Source organism: Leopardus geoffroyi, chromosome C3 (assembly GCF_018350155.1).
Source record: "Leopardus geoffroyi isolate Oge1 chromosome C3, O.geoffroyi_Oge1_pat1.0, whole genome shotgun sequence".
In the NCBI taxonomy this organism is placed as follows: Eukaryota; Metazoa; Chordata; class Mammalia; order Carnivora; family Felidae; genus Leopardus; species Leopardus geoffroyi.
Genome location: NC_059338.1, coordinates 13,732,547 through 13,755,164, shown reverse-complemented (window position 1 = coordinate 13,755,164; position 22,618 = coordinate 13,732,547). Strand labels below are relative to the sequence as shown.

General features: G+C 36.9%; 1 protein-coding gene across 1 annotated transcript in view; it reads left to right on the top strand.

The window, feature by feature from the left end:
* RRP15 (ribosomal RNA processing 15 homolog) overlaps window positions 1–19,772 on the top strand; it is a 42,680-nt gene extending 22,908 nt beyond the window's left edge. The window contains exon 5 of the mRNA XM_045455748.1: window positions 16,525–19,772. Coding sequence (XP_045311704.1) covers window positions 16,525–16,668 — 144 coding nt within the window. The 3' untranslated portion in view covers window positions 16,669–19,772. The remainder of the gene's footprint in view (window positions 1–16,524) is intronic.
* The last annotated feature ends 2,846 nt before the right edge of the window (window positions 19,773–22,618 follow it).

The following is a 22,618-nucleotide window of genomic DNA, read 5'->3' as shown; positions in this document are numbered from 1 at the left end:
GAAATTTTGGGTAAGGTACTAAGTGTTAAATTCAGTGGAGGTTTGGTTCTTGGGATAAATCAGTCCACCAGACATCTTATAAGGAAGCAAGAAGAGAAGCCATTTGCAAATTGTTTAAACAAGTGTTCCAGGTAATACACGTGATATGTTGCTTATGAAATTAGAAGGTTTGGAAGTCAGAAAAATTATGATGGGAGGATGTTCACAGAAAACAGGACTCTCAAGAGGAATGTGCTTCCAGAGAATACAGGACACTTAGCTTTTAAATAATTTTAAAATGTCAAGAAGCAAGCATAGCGAAGGCACTAGTTATTCATTGGACTAACCTAGTCTGTAGATAAAGCTGCTTTGAGTATCTGAAGAAGCGTTTTCCTTTCTGTGATGTGAATTCTGATGATAACAGGAAAGGAAGCACCAGTGAGTGGTATTTCTGTTGAAATGTTTACCTGTAAGCTAAAGAATTTCATTTAAAAAGTCATAAATTAGAGCCAGTGTTCAATGCTGTTGAAACTAGTCTGTATTGAAACAGCGTCTTTGAAAACATTGAAAAGAAGTGAAGTAGGTGTCAAAGAATGAAGTCATAATGAATAGACATTTTCAGCAGTAGTAATCCAAGGAAAAGCAACTGGCAGTCATCGTGCTACTATAGGGGAAGAAAGCCTACCAGTTCTCCAATTTTTCACATCCTTTATAATTTCCACTCTTTCCTCTTTTTTTCTTTCATAGAGGTTGGAAGTGCAGGGTGTTTGCTGATGGGTGGGAAGCCGAAAAAGGGATTCTGAAGAAGTAGGTTGAGGTCAGATTTTTAAGTCTTCTGTCTTCTGTTCGGGAATTTGGACTTTATTCCGTAGGGATTTGGGAGCCAGCTGTAAATTTTCATCAGTAAGCAACCTGATCGGATTTGATTCTTTTTAAGGAAGGAAGAGAAGGCTGAAGGGTGGAAAGACTTTCAGAAGACCAGCCGGTGACTGGCTGTTGCCATAAAGCAAGAGGGGAGACCTGAACTAAGGTGTAGTGAGGTGGGGGTTGGCGGAAGAGAGGAGCCAGGTTGGAGAGGTAGTTTCGAGGAATAGGTTGACTTGATTTGGGACTGACCTGATTCGGGACAGTTGTGAGGACCATGAGGTTTATGCCTTGGGAGATTCAAAAGTGGTGACTGCTTCACAAAATCAAAACTATAAAAGGTGGAATATGTTTGAGAGATGAAGCCTTTATTTATTTACTTTATTGTATTTTAAATTCCAGTGTAGTTAACATACAGTATTCTATTAGCTTTCCATGTACAATAGAGCGAATCAGCACTTCCATACATCACCCGGTGCTCATCATGAGAAGTGGGCTTTTTAATCCCACCTCCTGTTTCACCCATTCCCCTCCCACCCTCCCCTCTAGAGCTGAAGACTTTTATGGGACGAAGTCTGCTCCAGGTTGTAGTCAGAATGAGAAGAATGACCGTAAAGAGCAGGTTAAAAACAGTAAGTGTAGGGAGAGCGCTGGCTTAGTGCAGGAAACATGAGCACAGAGGAGCAGACAGCCAGAATAGCAGTGGACCTTGAGGCCCCTCGTTGCAGAAGTTCATGAGTCCTGTATGTCTCTCTAGGGCCCTGAAATTTTAAGAACAACTGAACCCGTTTACCTAGTCCGGGAAGATGCCTACTGTACTTTAGAGTTTTTCACATGATTAGGTTTAAATGTTTTAGGTTTAAAGAATTGTCAGTTATTTGGAGAGAGTTCTATAATCCAGGACCTAAAGATCCCACTCTTGAACCAAATAAATGAAGCCCCATATCAGCCACATACCAACATGTGAGAAGGCACATTGACTGATTCCTTGATTTTGACCCTGAATGGTTTTTAAAAAGATTGTATTGAGGACACTCTGTTTAAGGAAGCAACAAAATTTACATTTTGTATAAGAAAGGTTTTCATTAAAACTTTAAGTTTTAATCCCTTAGGGAATATCTCTTTCCATCCTGCATTCAGAACACGTACCTATCTAGAGTGTTGTGCTTTCCCAATATATTGAATAGTCAAGATTTTAATAATCTGGAGCTGTTATTTTTTTTCACATACTCTCCAAATTTGTGGTTATTCCTTTTGCTCTTTTCTTGAAAAGTTGACTAAATTTAGTCAAATTTCTTAGAATTTAAGAGTCTATTTCCTTAAAGGTGGGCCTGAAGCAACTATGTATATGACTAATTTTAAGTCTGTGAATCTTAAAAGAATAATGTATTGGCTGCTGTTACAGGAAAGCTTTGGCTGACTGTGTGGTACTCAAACTCTTGAATTACACACTTGTGTGGTTTTCATTTATTCGAAGTTGCCAATATATCACGTTCACCTATGTGTATGATGAAGCCATGACAATAATTTTTGTTATAGTAAGGGAAAATGTTAGCTAGTTTTTTGTTAAAATGTAATTTTCTTTGTGATGGCTGGACAACAAATTTCTATAAAAAAAAGTCCCTTGGAGAAAAAATTACTGGGGGAGAAAAGGTTTTGTTTTTGTTCTTTTTTTTTTTTTTTCCCCTGATTTTTGTGATACGAACACTTGGCATGTCAAACACAGAGGTAAGTTTCGGGGCTGTGTCTGTCATACATTTGTCATGAATGGCAGTCACATTGCCTTCATAGCTAGGTATTTAGTGATGGGAATACTTTTCAAATACCTGGCTTCTTTGGAATCTTAGTAACTTAGACCTAGACTCTGCACTGCTGTATTCTGTTAAAACTGGTTCAGAGACCTACTAAATTCCTGCTTTTGAAGTAAGAAACCTAGGAATGGAGGGACCCCTCACACAGCTCCCTAGGTGGTCCTCCAGAAGTTTTCAGGATTTAATTTCTTGGGGGAATGGAAGGCAGGCAAGCTGATAGAGAATGATGCTGTCCTTAAATTGCCCCCGCATCACACGGCAACAGTGTTTTACTTGCACATGAAAGCAGCCCCGGCTGGAATGTGTGGAATGCTAACTTTGTAAATAATTCAGCTTCATGTTTGTTTACTGAAAATGCCTAAATAGATGAGAGTTTAGACAAAAGAGAGACTCCAAAGTTTGAAATGAGAATGAGCATGATTGTACATATTGCTGTTGATGGGAACAGCTTAAAGCCAGTTTCTCAACTCCTTTTAAAATAGGCTGTTTAGCTTGAATGTAGTGTGGTTTCAGATTTGGACAGCAGTTGTAATCAAAGCGAACTTATGTTTGGCACAGTGGTGCGAGCAGCATTTTCACATGGGGGATGTATGGGTATGAGGGAAGAAAAGAACTAATTACGTAGCTTGTGTAGAAATCTTTAGTTACCATTAAAGTAAAAATTACTAACAGTGCCATATGTCTCCTGGCCCCGTTGTAAGAAATGTTCTATTTGAAGTTGAAGTGGATGCTTGTTTAGGATTTTCATCGGCGAGGTTGAAGCTTTTTTTAATTTTTTAAATTAAATTAAATTAAATTGTCCTATGCACGGTGAGTCTTATGCTACATGCTTACCCTTAGATGGTGCATTTTTAAAAATCTAAAGAATATTTTGCTGTTTCTTGCTGAAAATCATCTATGGGTTAGTTGGGGGTTTTTGTTCTAGGGTTTGATTTGGCTTTTTTGTTTGTTTTGTTTTTTTTGTTTTGAGTTGTAGGCAGCTGAGAATGTTTATGGGGATGCATGACGAATTAGATGGTAGCAAAGGCCTGGAACCTGACTGCCTGGGTTGAAACCCTTTGGTCTGCATTTACTGTGTATGTATTACTTACCCAAACCATGCCTCAGGTTTCTTGTGTGTTTAAGATAATCATTCTAGTAGTAGTAAACATCTCCTAGAGATAACAGAGAGTCAACGGAGTTAGTATAGGTAAAGTGCTTAGAACAGTGCTTAAATAAATGCTGGCAGTCTTTTTTTAAATTTTGTGTTCCTTGTATTTACTTCTTATTTCTCCTAACAGATAGTAGTCAAAAATGAATTTCAGTTGGAAACCAATTTGAAAAGAAACTGTTACTGCTTATGAATTTTTGAATTATCCAATAATTTAATAAAAATTATGTTTAGATTTGGAAAGTTCTCTCTAATTTTAAGTGTATCTACTCTAGTAATGTATAATTCTTACAAAATAATAAAACTCGGTTTGGAGGACCTAGAAATTTGTCTACTTTTTCTTCCACATTTTAAGCTATGCTTAAGCTAACTCTGTTACTGACAAGATTTTTCTTGCCAAGGAAAGTTTGGTTTCTAAACGGGTGTTTTCGTACTATGGTATTTGAAGGCTCTCATCTTTGTGAACACTGTGAACGTCATTAGAAGATTACACATGTCCCTAGTTGGGGATTCTATTCATGTATGTGATGATTCGGGGCATTACTAAGTAGGAAAGGTGGTAGAGGGACCAGGAGGGGCTTGTTAGTGTTTGTTTTGTTCCAGGTACTGAAAGGGGTTTTTATATAATTACCATTTGAAGAAGTACTGGAATTCTCATTTTAGAGGTGAGAAACCCCAAATCAGAAATATTAAGTGACTTGCCCCAGGTCACATTGATAGTAATTGGTAGAATCTGGATTAAAACTTCGTCTGTATTGCTCCAGAATCATTTCAGTCATGTGTGCCTGCTACTTAAGAAGATTTGAGGTAGTTCTATTTAGAAGCAGAACTGAAAACTGTGTCCTCCCCTCTCTCACCTAAATGAGCTAGAAGAGGTGGGTCTGGCTAGTGAGCAACATGGTCCCTCCCCCACCCCCGCCCCAGCACAGAAGGAGGATGATGGGAGAGATGGTTTGCAGTCTGTTTTTTTCCCTGGGTCTCACATCCCCTCTGTTGGATGGGTAGCAGCACATGCAGACTGATAGGTTTAAAAAAAAAACAATTTTAATGTTTATTCATTTTTGAGACACAGCACGAGCAGGGGAGAGGCAGAAAGAGGGGAGACACAGACTCTGAAGCAGGTTCTAGGCTCCAAGCTGTCAGCACAGAGCCTAACACGCAGGGCTCAAACTCTTGAACTGTGAGATCGTGACCTGAGCTGAAGTCAGACACTTAACTGAATTGTTAAGGAAGATAAAAATATTACCATGGTAGAACATTTCAGAATTATAAAGCAAACTCATTAAACTCGTTTAAGGAATTCTTTATAAGTTTACTGTTAGAATTGACTTTCTATTCTTTTATCAAGGAATTAATTAAAATTTACTGGATATCAAATGCATTCTGTATTTAATCACTGTTTGCCTAATAGAAATTTTAGAATCTTTTTTCCCCCCTATTACTTTATGGAAATTTTCAAACAGGAAGAAAGTAAGGAAAGACCAGTATTTCTCTCACGTGGGTTCTAAATTTGTTGACACTTGTTTGTGTGTTTGTTTTATAGAGCTATCTGCCTGTCTTTATCCCCATCTAGTTTTTGTTTGTTTGGGGTGATTATTTGAAGGTAATACCCATACTATCCTAGAAATTCTCTCTTTTTAACAGCTTTATTGAGATAAAATTCATATATTATACAATTCAGAAGTTTCATTTATAACTAAACTAGGTGTCTTGAACAAGGAATCCAGGTTCTAAATCTGTCTGTCCCATCATGTCTTTCAACTTTCTCCTCTGTGCCCTTTCACTGTAAGTGGAAAGTTAGGACCAAAGGTCAGGATTTAAGTTAAACTTTTTTTGGCATAACTGTTTTCATAGGTGTGATACTTAAATGTATACTTAGTATGCTGTCACATCAGGAGACAGATTATCAGAATGTCCCATATTAGTGATGGTCCTGTTTCATTTGGTTCAAGTGGTAATAAATTTTTCCTTATTAAAGGTGCATTTTCCCCTCTACAGTTAGAGAGTAATTTCTGGGGATGAATAATATGAAAGGAGCAAATATACCTTTCCCCATCTATCTTTTGTCTTTTAGCGCCAATTGATGACCCCTGCTTAAAACAGGTATGTTACTGGAATTTGCAGAATGGTGATTTTCTCATTTATTTCTACTTACTTTTTTAGGAATATGTTTTAAGTTCCAAAAGATGAGGGTTAATGTTCCTTTCCTTTTAATTATTGCTTTCCAGAGTAAGGTGTCGGCTTAACTGTCATCTCCAGTAGTAGCAAGTGAACCTTCTCCCCGCCCCCACCTTTTTTCTTTGCCTTTGTTTAATATCACAGACATAGGAATGAGTGTCTAGTTTTTCAGTATTTTAGTATCATTATGCTTCTTTTGATGTTTAAATTCACAAATGTAACAATGAGAACCAGTGCAAACTAGCTTCTTGTGCCGTTCTGACATGACCTCATTTTTCTTGGCGTACTTTCTTGGTTTCTGGGACAATAAGCTCTTAGATTACAGACCCAGAATCACATGCTTTTCCAGGAGTTTGAGTGAGGACTGTCCATATATTTTTAAATCTTTTGTTGATTTCAGTAGGTAGATTGGTAGTATGCATATTTCTACTAGATATTACTTACTTTTCTTTATATTTCATAGTTTTACAAAGAACTTTTACAGTGTTTTCTCACTTAAACCTTTTAACAAATTTATGATATTAAAACATCAGTGTCTGTTTTCTAGATGAATACTGGGCTTTCCTAATTAGTTTATAAATCTGAATTCTCATCTATGTACTTCGTAGTATAGCTGGTAAAAGAATGGGCTGTAAGAGACTAATCGGCAGAATGTATTCTGAATGTTTCAAGCTCCTGAGTCTAAAAATACATAGAGCACTTGTGTCAAAAAGGCTCCTTGAGGTGTTATACATTTGTCTTCCTGGCAGTTTAGTCAACTTCAACTTAAGTTAACAATTCTTAAGATATTATAAACAATGAGGAGAAGCTCCATTGCATGGATGTTTTCTCAGATTTAACTCTGAAGTGAGGTGTTTAGATAGCAATTTAGAATAGAAGCCACCAAATAGAATCACTTTGAGCAAAGGCATATGTATTGCGTACATAGTAAAACCAAGGGCAGCAAATGAAATTAAAATAAAAAAAAATGCAGCAGAATGAAAAAAAAAAAAAAACTGCATCAAAGAAACTTTTTTTTTTTTTTTTTTAAGGAATATGAGGCCTGAATTCTTGGCAAGCTACACAGAATTAGGTTTTCTTAGAGAACTTTATACATTTAACATGTGCTTGGACTATACCTAAAGGTGACATAGTTTTAGCATCTTGATCTTTTCTAGTTTGCTTGGATTTTATTAGTGACCTGTTTAAATTTGTAAACTGTACAAGAACCTGGAAGCTATATAATAGTTAACAAAAACAAAGCACAAATGGGCTTGTTGCCTGGAATACCATTCTAGTAATATAGTTAAGGCGAATTAGAATAAGTTTGTGAAGGAATGAAGAAGGCACAAATTGGTCAAGACAATTAGAAATTGCTTATAAAAAATTCTTTGAGAATCAGAGAAAAGTTGAGTGTGTACGGATATGATATCTTCCATGTAAGCTTGACTCCGTTAGAACTCTTACACATTCTATCTAGATTGAAAATTTTAATGCTTCATGATGAAATTTCCAATCCTTTATGGTTAGTGGGATGTTTTAATATCTGACATGATGAGAAAATCATTGATGTCCTTATTCAAATTATAAACATTTGGGGCTGTATTTCACTTTTGTTGATTTCTGCCAGAGTATATCTTTCGTGTAAGGGATCTCCCATATATCCTTCATTTCTCCAGCAGAACTTTTGGATAAGTGGTAGTCAGTAATCAGGAGATTACTAACTACAGCTGTAAACAGCTTACAAAAAATTTGCAACAACAAAGGTATTAAGGTGAATTTAGCCAGTGTGTTAAGAACCTTTTTTAATTTAGGTGAAACTAAATTAAAATGAAAACTGAACGTTCTTCTCAGGGAAAGCAATGAAATCACAACTATTGCTGATTGCTAAATATAGATGTGATTATACTGTTTATTGTTTTAGGATTTGACTTTAATTTTCCCCTTCAAAATTGAAATGAGGTTAAGCTCTTAATTATTTGGTATTAGACTAATGAATAATTCCAAACCTCTGTTTTCAGTTTTCTTTTCATTAGCTGCCAATGTATGTTTGAACCTTGAAATGGAAGCTGATTAACGTTTTTAAGGGTTGTCATCATCAAAATTGACACAGACTGCTTCTGTATGATCTTGATTAAATATTTGTATAAAACCAGGCCAATGAGAGAAGGGACTATTTTGTTTCCTTGTATCATGTGGTTTTCATTAAGTTTTTGCATTTAATCAGTTCTCCTTTTCAGTTGATGTAGGCCCAGAGAGTTATCTCGTAGGTTGCTTTTGGTTATTGAATTAGTACTGCCTGCAGCAACACTGACAGGCTTTACAAGCTGCTAAATTTTGATCCTTCCAGTCTATATGTTTAATGTTAATACAATGTCCATCTGATGATAGTAAATATATACATATATATGTAGTAAATATATATAGTATAGTGAATACATATAGATATGCACTATATACCAAGGTTAAGAGAATTATCTTTAATTTCTTTCAAGTCCTAGATGTCTAAACCCTCTGATTTTCAGTGTTGTAATCAGTAGTTCACTGTGATTCAAATCCAGAACTCTTTGGTTTTCATTCCTGGTGTGACAATAATGCATCAGATTACCTCTACCTCTGTTTTATAAGCAAAAAACAAACAAAAAACCTAATTCTCATGATGTCTTAACACATAATGAAATCTACTTACAAATTACTTTAGGCAAGTTTTTCCAATGAATGACACATATAGGATTTCCCTTGGCGTCCTTATTTTCTTATATTTATCTCTGATGCATCTTTGTGGATGCTCTAGATATTCAGGAATTTTTTATACTTAATGGCAGGTCATCTTTATGGGAAAAAAAAGTAAATTGACAGTATGTAAATCTGTTGTGTAAAATAATTTTCCCAAGTTTTGACTTTTATAGATGGCATTTTCAGTGTATTTTAGTACTTACTCTACTATGTAATGTATAGGTTATAACAGGTGATATGGTAATATAGAGAGTTGTTATCAATTAAGTTGTAGAGCAGTGTAGTATTACAGAAAGAGCTGGGACTTGGAATCCTGGATTTTGGTTTGAGTATTGACTCAGCCATTTATTAACTGAATTTGAGTAAGTTGCTTCACTTCTTTGAGCCTTAACTTCCTTATATAAGATGTGAGAAGGACAATCACTGTCTGGCTAGGAATCTTAAGAGACTTAGAAAAAAGGCAATATTATGTAAGCTGTCCGGCATATAATAGCTTCCTAGTATAATTCATGTTTTTAATATTTTTTTTTCATTTGAAAAAGTTGGAAAGGAAAACAGAATCATATGGTTAATAAAACCAGAGGGTGCCTTAGGGGAGATTTTTGGGAAAGATCTTAGCGGAGGCTTGTAAAACTTCTGTTTGTGAAAATGACTGAGGGATAGTTCGTTTTCTCCTTTCTTGCTGTCCTGTTTTTTTCTGTTTAAATTAATTTTTACTTATCCATGTGGTTTAAAAGGCCTCATTTTGCCAAAAGGGTTATTTATTATAAAACAGTTTTCTGCCTCCTTCTGCCTACTTTCTACGACTCCTACCCTAGGGCAACCACTTGTTACTCCTTTAGCTGTTATATTGGCTTTTACACATCTCTGTATTCTTTTTTTTTTTTTTTAATATGAAATTTATTGTCAAATTGGTTTCCGTACAACACCCAGTGCTCCTCCCAATAGGTGCCCTCCTAACCCTCCCCTTCCTCCCACCCTCAATCAACCCTCAGTTTATTCTCAGTTTTTAACAGTCTCTTATGCTTTGGCTCCTTCCCTCTCTCTCTCTTTTTTTTTTTTTTTCCCTTCCCCTCCCCAATGGTCTTCTGTTAAGTTTCTCAGGATCCACATAAGAGTGAAAACATATGGTATCTGTCTTTCTCCGTATGACTTATTTCAGTTAGCATAACACTCTCCAGTTCCATCCACGTTGCTACAAAAGGCCATATTTCATTCTTTCTCGTTGCCAAGTAGTATTCCATTGTGTATATAAACCACAATTTCTTTATCCATTCATCAGTTGATGGACATTTAGGCTCTTTCCATCATTTGGCTATTGTTGAAAGTGCTGCTATAAACATTGGGGTACAAGTGCCCCTATGCATCAGCACTCCTATATCCCTTGGGTAAATTCCTAGTAGTGCTGTTGCTGGGTCATTAGGGTAGATCTATTTTTAATTTTTTGAGGAACCTCCACACTGTTTTCCAGAGTGGCTGCACCCACCCAGTTTGCATTCCCACCAACAGTGCAAGAGGGTTCCCGTTTCTCCGCATCCTCTCCAGCATCTATAGTCTCCTGATTTGTTCATTTTGGCCACTCTGACTGGCGTGAGGTGATAACTCATTGTGGTTTTGATTTGTATTTCTCTGATGAGGAGTGACGTTGAGCATCTTTTCATGTGCCTGTCGGCCATCTGGATGTCTTCTTTATCATGTCTTCTGCCCGTTTCTTCACTGGATTATTTGTTTTTCGGGTGTGGAGTTTGGTGAGTTCTTTATAGATTTTGGATACTAGCCCTTTGTCTGATATGTCATTTACAAATATCTTTTCCCATTCCATTGGTTGCCTTTTAGTTTTGCTGATTGTTTCCTTTGCAGTGCAGAAGGTTTTTATCTTCATGAGGTCCCAATAGTTCATTCTTGCTTTTAATTCCCTTGCCTTTGTGTCAAGTAAGAAATTGCTGCGGCTGAGGTCAGAGAGGTTTTTTCCTGCTTTCTCCTCTAGGGTTTTGATGGTTTCCTGTCTCACATTCAGGTCCTTCATCCATTTTGAGTTTATTTTTGTGAATGGTGTAAGAAAGTGGTCGTTTCATTCTTCTGCATGTTGCTGTCTAGTTCTCCCAGCACCATTTGGTAAAGAGACTGTCTTTTTTCCATTGGATATTCTTTCCTGCTTTGTCAAAGATTAGTTGGCCACACTTTTGTGGGGCCAATTCTGGAGTCTCTATTCTATTCCATCGGTCTATGTGTCTGTTTTTGTGCCCATACCATGCTGTCTTGATGATGACAGCTTTGTAGTAGAGGCTAAAGTCTGGATTGTGATGCTTCCCGCTTTGGTCTTCTTCAAAATTCCTTTGGCTATTCGGGGTCTTTTGTGGTTCCATACAAATTTTAGGATTGCTTGTTCTAGCTTCGAGAAGAATGCTGGTGCAATTTTGATTGGAATTGCATTGAATACACATCTCTGTATTCTTAATTCGTTTCCTTTCTGTTTTTTCCTGAAGTTAATTATTGTCTTGGTCTTCGTATGTAACTTTCTTAGTTTAGGTTTTCACAATCCGTTTACCTCAGGCAATACATCTATTTTAATTATTTTCTTTGAGATATTCTCTCCTGGAGTCTTCCGTTCTTTCTCTGGGCTGATTGCGCTCTGAGGCTGCTTCACAGTTGTCATCCTGGGACTTAAGTTTTTTGTGATCCTTGGAGTTTCTTCTGGATTGGATTCCATATTTCCTGGATCTCATTCCTTCTTCTTTCTTGGTTTACTCCCACTGTTTTGATAAAGCATGTCATCCATGTTTTTGTCAGGTTAAAATGATGGTCACGCTCCAGATTGTCTGCCTGATGCTTAGTTACCATTCTGGAGTCTCCATTTTCTCTCATCCTGCAGTTTCTCTTCTCCTTCCTGTGTTGGATCTCCTAGTTTTTCTATCCTGTGTCTTTCTCTTCTTGGTTTACTCCACCTTTTTGTGGAGGACATTCTCAGTAGTTTCCTGAGAACTACTAGAAGTAAACTTTTGGGTAACTTGTATGTCTGAAAGTACCTCTGTTCTGTCCTCATACTTGAATAACAACGTATTCTAGGTATCAAATTTTACATTGGAATTTATTTTCCTTCAGCATTTTGAAAGAATTTGTCTCTTTCTTGGGGCGCCTGGGTGGCGCAGTCGGTTAAGCGTCCGACTTCAGCCAGGTCACGATCTCGCGGTCCGTGAGTTCAAGCCCCGCGTCGGGCTCTGGGCTGATGGCTCAGAGCCTGGAGCCTGTTTCCGATTCTGTGTCTCCCTCTCTCTCTGCCCCTCCCCCGTTCATGCTCTGTCTCTCTCTGTCCCAAAAATAAATAAACGTTGAAAAAAAAAAATTAAAAAAAAAAAAAAAAAAAAAAAGAATTTGTCTCTTTCTTGCATCCAGGATAGCTATAGGAAGATCTGTATCTATTTTGATTCCTGATCATATCTAAGTATGTGACTTGTTTTCCTTCTGAAAGCTTATAGGATATTCTTTTAGTATCTATAATTCTGAAGTTTTACAAATGACCTTGATGTGGCTTGGTTTTTCTTTTGTATTTTGGACCTTCAGGAAGGCTCTTTTCGTTCTGGAAATGTGTGTCCTTTACTTTTGGGAAATTTTTCTGAAAGTGTTTCATTGATTTTCCTCCCCTCCTTTTTGGCATTCTTTCTGTATAATTGTTATTTTGTATGTTGAACCCCCTGAACTCATCCTCCTGTTTTCCACTACTTTTTTTTCTTTTTACACTATTTTCCTCAGCTTTTATCTTCTCACCCTTGTATTCATTTTTTATTTCTTCCATCACATTTTTAATTTCAAGGTCTTTGTTATTCTCTTAATGTTTCGTTTTAAATAACAAACTACTTTTGTTTTGTGGGTGCGCTGTAATCTCCTAACTTTGAGGATGTTAATGGTATTTTCCCCTAAATTTTCTTCTCTCTGAACAGTGTTGCTTTCCTACAAGTTCCTTTCGAAACATTTGTGTTTGTTATACTGTTTTCTTTCTGATAATCCTAAAATGTCTATTCATGATTAGAACAAATAATCCCAGAGGCTATTGAAGTTCTGAACCATGTGGGTGTTACCCATGTGACATGAACTTTAGTATAACATTCTCTCGATTATTTATTAGCAACTGGCTAGATTTTCTCTAGAGCCTTCCTGATCTTCTGTCTGAAGGAAAGGGTCTGCCTCCCAGTATTTCAGGAGCCCAATGTGAGAAGGGGGCTTGGACTCATTCTTGGGGGGCAGGGGATATAACTGAATCCCCTGTTTCTGGTATGTACATGTGCCTTCATCTCTGCCAACCTGTGACCTCTCCAGAGGTTGAACAGTCTTCCACCAAGCTTGTGTGAGACTGGGAGGAGATCTAGAGATCTGATTCTCAACATCACGTTTGCCCAGTTCTCTTTAATTTGATCCTTCCATTCCTACCCTCGCTTCCAAAAGTATCCAGTCAATGCCAGTTCCTGGGGGTTTTGTTGGTTGGTTGGTTGGTTGGTTGGTGTTTGAAGATCCTACAGTGTAAACTGGGTTGGTTGCAGCTTGACAATTGCAGTCTTAGGAGTCAGCTTTCTTGGGTTTGCCAGGGTAGTCCGTCTTGCTTCACCTTCTAAAATTGTGTTGCTGTTGTCTATTTGGATCTTCTCCTTGTGGATTATATCTTTAAAACAACAAATCACTTTTCTGTTGTTTTATTGAGTTTTGCAGTTGAGCAAGACTAGTTGTTTCTGTTCAAACTATCCCCTTATGTGCCCCGCTGCCTTTTTTCTTGCTGTGTATTTCTTTAGCAAGTGTAGGCATAGAGAGTAAAGGGTTATCCTTTTGTTTTTAAGACAGAGTTTTCTTTCTTGAACTGCCATCATGACAGATACTATAGGAAAAAGTCTGTTTTTAAAATGTATTAACCCATACTTTATACTGAGTTTTCTGTTGTCTGTTTTTTTTTCCCTCTCTATATTTTTGCTTCACAGAATAAAAATACAACTGTAATATGAAATCTTGAATGATGGCAATTTATAAAATATCCAGTGATGTGTCTAACATTGGATTTCCTAAACTTAAAATCTTTTCTCTCTAGCTATAAAGTGTACTTGGTTTTGTAGCAGTGAATGAAACTCACTAAGAAAGATTTGTTCTTTATAGACTGGTGATTCTCAGACTTTAGCAAGTGTCAGAAGCACCGGATGGCTTATGAAAGAGACTGCAGGCTCCAACCTCTAGTTTCTGAGTCAGTAGACTTGGAGTGGGGTCTGAGGTTTTCAATTTCTAACAAGTGATACTGATGCTAATGCTGCTGGTCTGGGGACCACACTTGGCAAATTACTGATATAGATGATACTGAATGCTCAAAAAACAAAACGGTACCACCAGAATTCCCCAGTGTAAAGCTTTACTTCATTGTTATTTTTCAAATTGGTCAATTGAGAGATGCTTTGAATTTATTGTTGTTGTTCTCCTCGCCTAAAATATGTCTTTCAAGACAAGCATGGTCTCAACATTTTAATTAAGGAGTCCTTTCCTTTGGTCCACTATTGTTCCTTTCTTTCTTTCTGAACTAAGGGTGTGAGGCCTTGTCCCTTCCCACCCTTCCTGCCTCCCTCATTTCTTCAGGTGCTAAGAGCTTTAGTGGCACCGCCTGATAGAGGAGTAACTCAGTCCAGCAGAAGTTGGCTGTCAGGATGAGCTCTCATGTAGGAACAGTCTGGATTGAGCTCAGTCATGTGGGATCTGCCTTCTGGTTGGTAACATGTTGATAGCATGTTGGGTGCATTTGTCTGAACACGGAAGCTTACCGTTGAGATTGCATATTTATACGTAAACACAAACGTCAACGTCAGGGTAAGTCTTTACTAGTCAGTAACTTGCATGTGGCTATACCAGGAAGCATACACTTTTTAGAATTTACTTGAAAACTGAATGATTAATTTGGCAGGGAGGTGTTTTAATTGTTGTGTCAAAGTGGATCCCTTCATGGGAACAACTCTTTCTCTTAATTAAGGTGAGGAGATTAGCAAACAAAACTTCAGTTGAAGCAAAGAAAATAAAAATTGCCTTTTTTCCGGTTAAGTAACTTAATCTAACAGAAGCAAAAATAGTTTTAGGAAAGTAGGTTTGATATTATAGAAACGAGGGATGGGAAGGTGTTAGCATACTCCATGAGGAGAGTTACAGATTTCCTTCTTACTTGATTGCTCCCCTATGGGTGTGGCAGGAGAGACTTTAGAACTGTTTTACTGTTGGTTTTTTTTTTTTTTTTTTTTTAATTTTTTTTTTTAACGTTTATTTATTTTTGAGACAGAGAGAGAGACAGAGCATGAACGGGGGAGGAGCAGAGAGAGAGGGAGACACAGAATGGGAAGCAGGCTCCAGGCTCTGAGCCATCAGCCCAGAGCCCGACGCGGGGCTCGAACTCACGGACCGCGAGATCGTGACCTGAGCTGAAGTCGGACGCTTAACCGACTGAGCTACCCAGGCGCCCCTACTGTTGGTTTTTAACCAGCACAGATATTTTTTGTTCTTTACATTGGTTAAATTATAGTACAAGTATGCCTTTTGACATACTAAGTCAATTCTGAAATTTTTGCTCACATTTATTTATATGCTCTCCAGTCTTCCCATTATATTTGGGTACAAGCTCTGCTTGATTCTTTGATCCCAGGAAGACACGAGTAATCCAGTAGGACATGTTTTCTGGTTTGTAATAGTGTCCTTTTCTTTCTTTTTTTTTTTTTTTTTTGCCCTAAATGGAGTGACTGTTTCAGGGCTATGTTTTTTAAAATAAAAGGTAGCTTCAGAATTAGATAAGTAGTCTCTTGTAACCTAAAAAATGTCTTTAATATCTTTTCTCTTAAAAATTGCATAGCCCCAATAAAGATAACACTGTTTTCTAACCAAATATCCTGGGTTCTTACATGTTTAGGGAGATTTTTCCAACATTGTGTATTTTTGTAAATGGTATAAATAGAAAGGCATAGACTGTTAGCTCCAGGAAGACAGGGACTTTGTTTTGTTCATCAGTGTATTTCCAACATGAAGAACAGTGCTTGATACACAGTTTTCAGTAAATGTTTGTGCAATGAAGGAAAGAAATCCCAGAGCTTGAGTTCCGCATATATTGTATTACTTAATTAATACCACAAGGTGGTACTGTTGTACCATGAAATGAAAGGCTGTAATTCTTAGGCTGTCATACAGTTTTACGTAAATCCTGTAAATAAGCAAAATGAATTGACTACCTATTATGTTTATTGCCTGCTTCAGTTATTTATCATTTTAGCATGTGATTAGTCTTTTGATTCCATGATTAGGTCAGGCAATGAGATCATAACTTAAATAAAGAACATTTGGTTCAAATTTTTATCAAGTGTTAAATGAGATAACATCTATAAAAATCTAGCACAGAACCAAGTTACTTTTCCTTTTATTTCTTTTTTTGGGGGGGGTTAAAAGCCTTTGTTAAATTTCTGTTTGTTTTAAAATAATTTGCCAACATTTTTCTAATAAATTGTCACTGAATGTTAAATAATATTTGTTGGTTTTGATTGCCAGATTTTAAAAAATTGGCAATAAACCTAGATTTTACTATATTCCCTCCCCCTGCAAAAAAATTATTTTGCTTTCATTGTTCCTTTATGGGGTTAAAATACTAACGTATAGCTCTATTACATATTTATGCATATATTGTAGTATATAAATTAAATCAGTCTATAATTTGTCTTGTTTCCATTCCTATTGTAAAAGTAAGTGTTGATAAGTTTGTTTTGTAGCTTGAGTTTTATTATTTCCTTATAATTAAATTGCCTTTTGATATTTTGGTTCTGTAATTGCCTTCAGACTGAAGGGAAATCAGAAGAGCGCCCTGGATGGACAATCCTACGAGATGATTTCATGATGGGAGCGTCCATGAAAGACTGGGACAAAGAAAGCGATGGCGCGGATAACAGCAGACCGGGGTCTGGAAGCGACTCCGACACATAGGCTGTAGAGGAAACGCATATACCGTCGTCGTATTTTTCCTAGAAAAATACCTCATGCTCTCTGAGTTGGACATTTATAAAGCTAAAATTTGTAAGAAATCCAGAAGACTTTTACTATTACCAACTTGGTGTTTTTCCTTTTCATGAAAACTTTGTGAAAATTAGGTTTTCAGACTATGTATAATTTTAAGCATTGTTCCTCACAACATTTGTGAAAAGAAGTGTTCCTTATTGATCAGCAAGATGGCACAATTTGCCAGGATATTATAAGTTTTACACACTGGTCTGGACATTGGTGTTTTCTTCCAGTTTCACTAGCTTCTAGAAATACAGTACTCTTCATAATTAAAAATGAACTCCTTGAAGTCAGTATGTTTCAGCTTTCCAACTTTATAGACCTGTGTGTGTGTTTGCAGCGGGGGGTGGATTTGGGGTATTTGTTTGGGTGAGCTATTGAGGAAACCTATGTAGTGACATTTAAAGTGATATAGTATTTCTGATTCAGGGTGATGATTTCATTTTTAGATCTTCTGGTTAGTAAGATTTAAGGAGCACACCAAATCTTTACTTTTATATTATGGCCCTTTATATGCTGAGTAATACATATATAATGGTTTAGATTTATCTTAAGTGTTAGGTTATTTTTGTGTGAGAGACTTACTGGGGCGGAAATTCTCATGTTTAACTTATGCGGTGAGGCCCAATTTCTTAGAAAGCATATTTGACATGTTTTAGCTCCCCCCACCCCCTTTTCCCTGTTTTTGGGTTAGCTTAAATTCTCTTTTATGGTCTGACTAAAACCAGTGAAATGGCAGTTAGACTGCTGGTAGTCTGCTTCAGAATCCTCTGTGGGATTGGAGATTCGGGTCTTTATTGTTGCCTTAAAAGTGATTACATTGGGTGACTTAGTATCTAGCTGTTAAACAAAAAGAAAAGAGAAAGTAAGACTGTTGAATATCATTCCAAAATTTCTGTGAGACTGGGCCGAAGATGTAAAGCTTGTGGAGGAATTATTTAATGAATAATTTTTCCATAATAAATTTCTCCATTTTTCCATAATAAAATGATTCCCTTCTCATTTGCAAATACCTGCATCCTCACCTCAAAATTATGCTGGAGCAGAGATACTGATATTTTCAAAACCGTTTGAGTGTCACAGGTATTAGGTATCTAAGGTTAAATTAGTCCGTGGCCTGGTATTCGTCAGCATAAAGGAAGGTGTCCACCTAAGATCAAGTGATTAAACCAGCAAAGCTCAAAATGCATTTTTGTAATTATCCCAACTTTTGAACTTTAATGTCTTACTAAATTATAGAACTACCATTTTGTCAGGATAATTTAAATAAATGTGGACAAGTACTCCTCCATAGTAATTAAGAGTGCTAAATATCACGATATAACTTAACACAGATAAGTATTTTATTATAACCTAATGCATACGTAATTTTGGAAAAGAAAATTCTCTGCAGCAGTTAAAAGCTTTTTTTCTCCCTAAAATTAAAGGCTATACTTCTTTTTTGCTACTAATCTTATTCTGGAACATATGAAAACTGTGCAAAACTTCTTCTAAATAGGACGTTTGGGTGATACAAATGGGCAAATCACTTTTCATTTACGAAAACACTTTTGAAACATACACTTAGGGTTTTTGGTTTAATTTAAAAAATTTGTCAAGATTTTTTTAACTGAAAGTAAGAAAGAATATATGCAAATTTTCTTCTTTTGGAAATTATTTTATCCCAAAATAAAAATGAGTTGCCAGTGTAAGAAAAAATTTTATCACTTCTCTCAGAAGGCTGTGAAGCATATTCACAGTACATGAAATGATTTCTGTCATAAAGATGGGATGTTTGATATACATATTAGTAATGGTGCCTCTTTGCTGTACAATGTGTAGCCAGAATATCATCGTATATGAATGTAAATCCAAGTATCAGCCTATTGTTTTAGAAATTAAGTATGTATCTGGAGATGAATATTTTAAATATTCTAGCTCTGTCATCTTTACCCTAAGTACTTTACTTACAACATTTAAGTTCTCACATCAGCCAGATAAGTCTGCATTTTTCCCATCTTCCTATATTGTCTTTGAGTTAAGGAAGGAAAAGAAAAAGAATTGCACTTGTGTACCCCCACCCCCAATTTATCCAAATATAACAACATTTGGATTGTATTTTTGTTAACTATTTAGAATACAATAATAATAAAAAGGTTTTTTTGTTTAGAAAGACTATATGAAAAATAGTAACCGGATAACTCGTAACTAGGTATTATCCCCTCATCCAGATATTTAGATGGCTGCGGTGAATGCTCTCAATCTTTAGCGTAGTTTAGTATTGGTCAGTAATTGTTTTTAGGCATTGAAATCTCCAAGTCAAAATTAATACGTGTTTCAGACTGAAAAAACTTAGTAGTTTAGCACTGTAGTTTGGAGTTGGAGTACTGGATTTATTTTCAACTTCCCTAGAATTCTACATAGATCAAGTATGGTTCTCATTGAAAAGCATACCTCGGAACCCTTTAGATGGGCTAGTTCAAAGGCTCACCTTCAGTACTCAGAGCCGAAAATGACTCACTAAGAGGTTCTGGAAGGTTTATTTGAGGGTAAGTCCAAGTTCTTTAAAATATTTTGTGTGTTTTACAAGGGAGTGAAAAGGGAATGTTTATATTCTGGAAAACCTCTTAGGACTCTTTTAATCATTGTGTTTTGCGTTTATGAATATGCTTAATATTCAGTGGCCACCAACGAATCCTGCCCCCTGTGCCGGTCTTCAGGCCATGAGAGTACAGTACTTCATTACAAAGCCATCTGATTACAGTTGACGGATGCCTGAAGATGTCCTAGTTAAACATATAGTAGCAGAGACGTCCTGAGGTTGAAGTGTGAACAGAAACATAGACTGAGGATATAAATTGTGTTGCTCAGGAGTTAAAGGAATTGTAAAGCCTAGGCCATGCCTGAAAAGGAATCTCCAAAGAGTATAAGTATTTCTATAGAAGAGAGAGGAGGAGGTCAAATAAATAAGGTGATACTTTCACAACCTTTGGATAATTTTTTTGCTATTTATCTTAATATATGTGCTAAATAAAGAGTCTGAAGTGAAATGGGATGTAGGTTTTATTTTTTCAGTCTTTTTAATGACTTCAGAGTACTACTATTGTGTTTAGTATGTAGATCTGTTTGTGCAACATGAATTTCACTTTTAAAAACAAACATTTGAAAAATTAGTAGATACATTTTTGGACCTTTGTAATTTTTTTAAGTTTATTTATTTATTTTGAGAGAGGAGAGAGAGAATCCCAAGCAGGCTCTGCACTGTCGTTCACAACCCCACATGGGGCTCAAACCCACGAACTGTGAGATCATGACCTGAGCCAAAGTGTTTGGACACCCAACCTTTGTAATTTCTTAAGGAGAAGCATGTGTGTCTGTCTTTCTGTCTGTCTTAGCCTAGGTTCCTATACTAGAATATGAAAGACTGGCTAAAACAAAGAACATTTATTTCCCATTGTTCCGTAGGGTGGGATGATTGAGGTACCAGCAGATTTGATGTCTGGTGAGAACCCTCTTTTTGGTTTGTAGACAGCTGACCTTTTGCAGTGTCTTCCTTGGGGAAGAGAAAGATCATCTTTTCTCAGCCTTTTGTGGAAGGGCACTAACCCCGTGGCTCCACTCTCGTGACCTAATTACCTTTCAGAGGGCTCCACATCCAAATACATTACATTGGCGATTGGGGCTTTAATATATGAATTTGGGAAGACACATCTTCAATCCATAGCAGTGTACATAGCAAACTGTACATTTTTAACTTAGATGTAGAATAATTTTACCATTGTTTCTTGACTTAAATTTAATACAATTAGAAAGTTAAATGAAGGAAGCCGAATTCATTCTGCTCTTTTTTAAAATTCACCTCTTAGAATTAATGTGACATATTTGTCTCCATTTGATATGTTAGTGATAGGTAGAGAGACTGTTTTAAGGCCTGGAGATAGGAGTATGAGGACTGTTCGAGGTGAACTGGCAGTAAGAACAAATTCTGGAAACAGGAGGGAGGACTACTCCACGCCTACAAAAAACTCTCTCTTTCTCTCCCCAAGAAAACAGGAGTCTGAAGTTTGGCCAGCTGGATACATGAATCTCAGTGACTGTTGCTGCAAAGGTAGGCCCGGGGAACTTTTTCACTGGGTGAACTTCTCCTGAGACCTAATTAGATGTATTAATCAAGAGGGCCTGTGAACAGGTTTGGAAGTAGAATGGTCTTCGAAGTTCATGTTAAGACATTTAGAACAGTGATAAAATACTAAGTTGCAACAAATGTAATCACAATTTTATAGGTGGAAGGTAACTTCTAATGCTTCTCAAATAATTTTCGATTTTCTAAAGAGTGCTCTTTAGCTTAGAGAACCACAGTAATATTTTTCATCTGGACTACTAAGCATAATTTCAGGGAGTTATAATGTAGGGCTTTTTATCTACATGTGTGATAAACCTTCTGTGCTCACAAGAGGTGTCCTGAGAGACAGAGTCACAAAACATGTTTTGTCAAGAATCACCAGTCCAGCACTGCTCACCTCTTCCCACTTTTTTGCCCCTCCCTCCAATAGCAGGGGTTCATATTGAGCTTTCTGCTAAAATGCTCTTTGTAAGTAGCATTCACAACCAAGGATGTAAGCAGGCATGTGTGTTAAAGAAGTGAAAATAATTTCTTATAATTTCAGTGTTCAAGTCAGTACTGTCCAATAGGAACGTGTGTGGTGCTAGAAATATGTTAAATCTCCATTATCCAATACGGTAGCTCAAGTGGCTACTGAGTATTTCAAATGTAGCTAGTGATCCAAAGGAACAGAGTTTTAAATTTTACTTAATTACTTTAAATTTTGACAGCTACATGTGGCTAGTCATGGTCTAACTAAAGAGAATAATGTTACAGAGCATATATTTAGTCTGATAATATATCAGTAAACTTCGAAATCATGTCTATGCGTTCTGACAAACTTTTATGGATACAATTTAAGTACATACAAATATCGGTGTCATTTTATCGATGGAATTCTTGTCGATTTCTCTTTTTCACTATTTGTATTTTGAAGAAGATATATTAAGTTGCTTTACAATTAACAGTATTTCTCAGGTAACTATTGCCCTCAAATGTGAGGCCACTATTAATAACAAATAGCATTTCACTTTTTTTAAGTATAATTGTCTGCAGCTTTCAGAATGAATACACCAATAAATCATATTGATTCTCTAAGAGAACAGGTTCCCGATACAGGAGAAAGGACATCTGGAGACCTGCCAGATCCGCAGATCCCAGATCACATCTAAGCTAGGAAGTTCCCTGAAGACGTGCCTTCGGTTGCAGGGCTCTAGACTTGTCCAGTTCCAGTCTATTTCAGCACACACTCGACATCCTGCCAGAGCAAATGCAGATTGCAGATTTGGGCAAAAACACAGAAAACAAAGAGCACAATGAGCATTATTAGCACGGCCAGTTTAAAATGATGAGGTGTTAACCACATTTGTATAAATAACAGTTTCTCTAACCCCTGAATCATTATCCTGCATTTTCAATGCAATCGGTTCATAAACATCAAAGCGAGAACACCAGATTTGTATGGGGTCAGGACCAACTGGGGCTCTGAATGGAGAGACAGCTGAGAGCTGTGTCCTTACACGTGGGTGGCCTTGCAGCTGTCCATTCACCCTCAGGCTACTAGACAGTTGCCTTTTTGCGCTCGCAGAACCAGACTTCAATCTGAGGTAAAAATGTGTCCCCTCCCATGGAGTGGACATACACAGTGGCTTGACATCAGCCCTCAAAACACCAGCAAGGCAGCCAGACACAGCAGTCCCCTGAAATACCGTGTAGTCCCAAGCATAACGGCAGGGTTGTTTCTATATAATATTTGTCTTTGGACAAGAACACTGGGCTCTCTTCAATGTATTA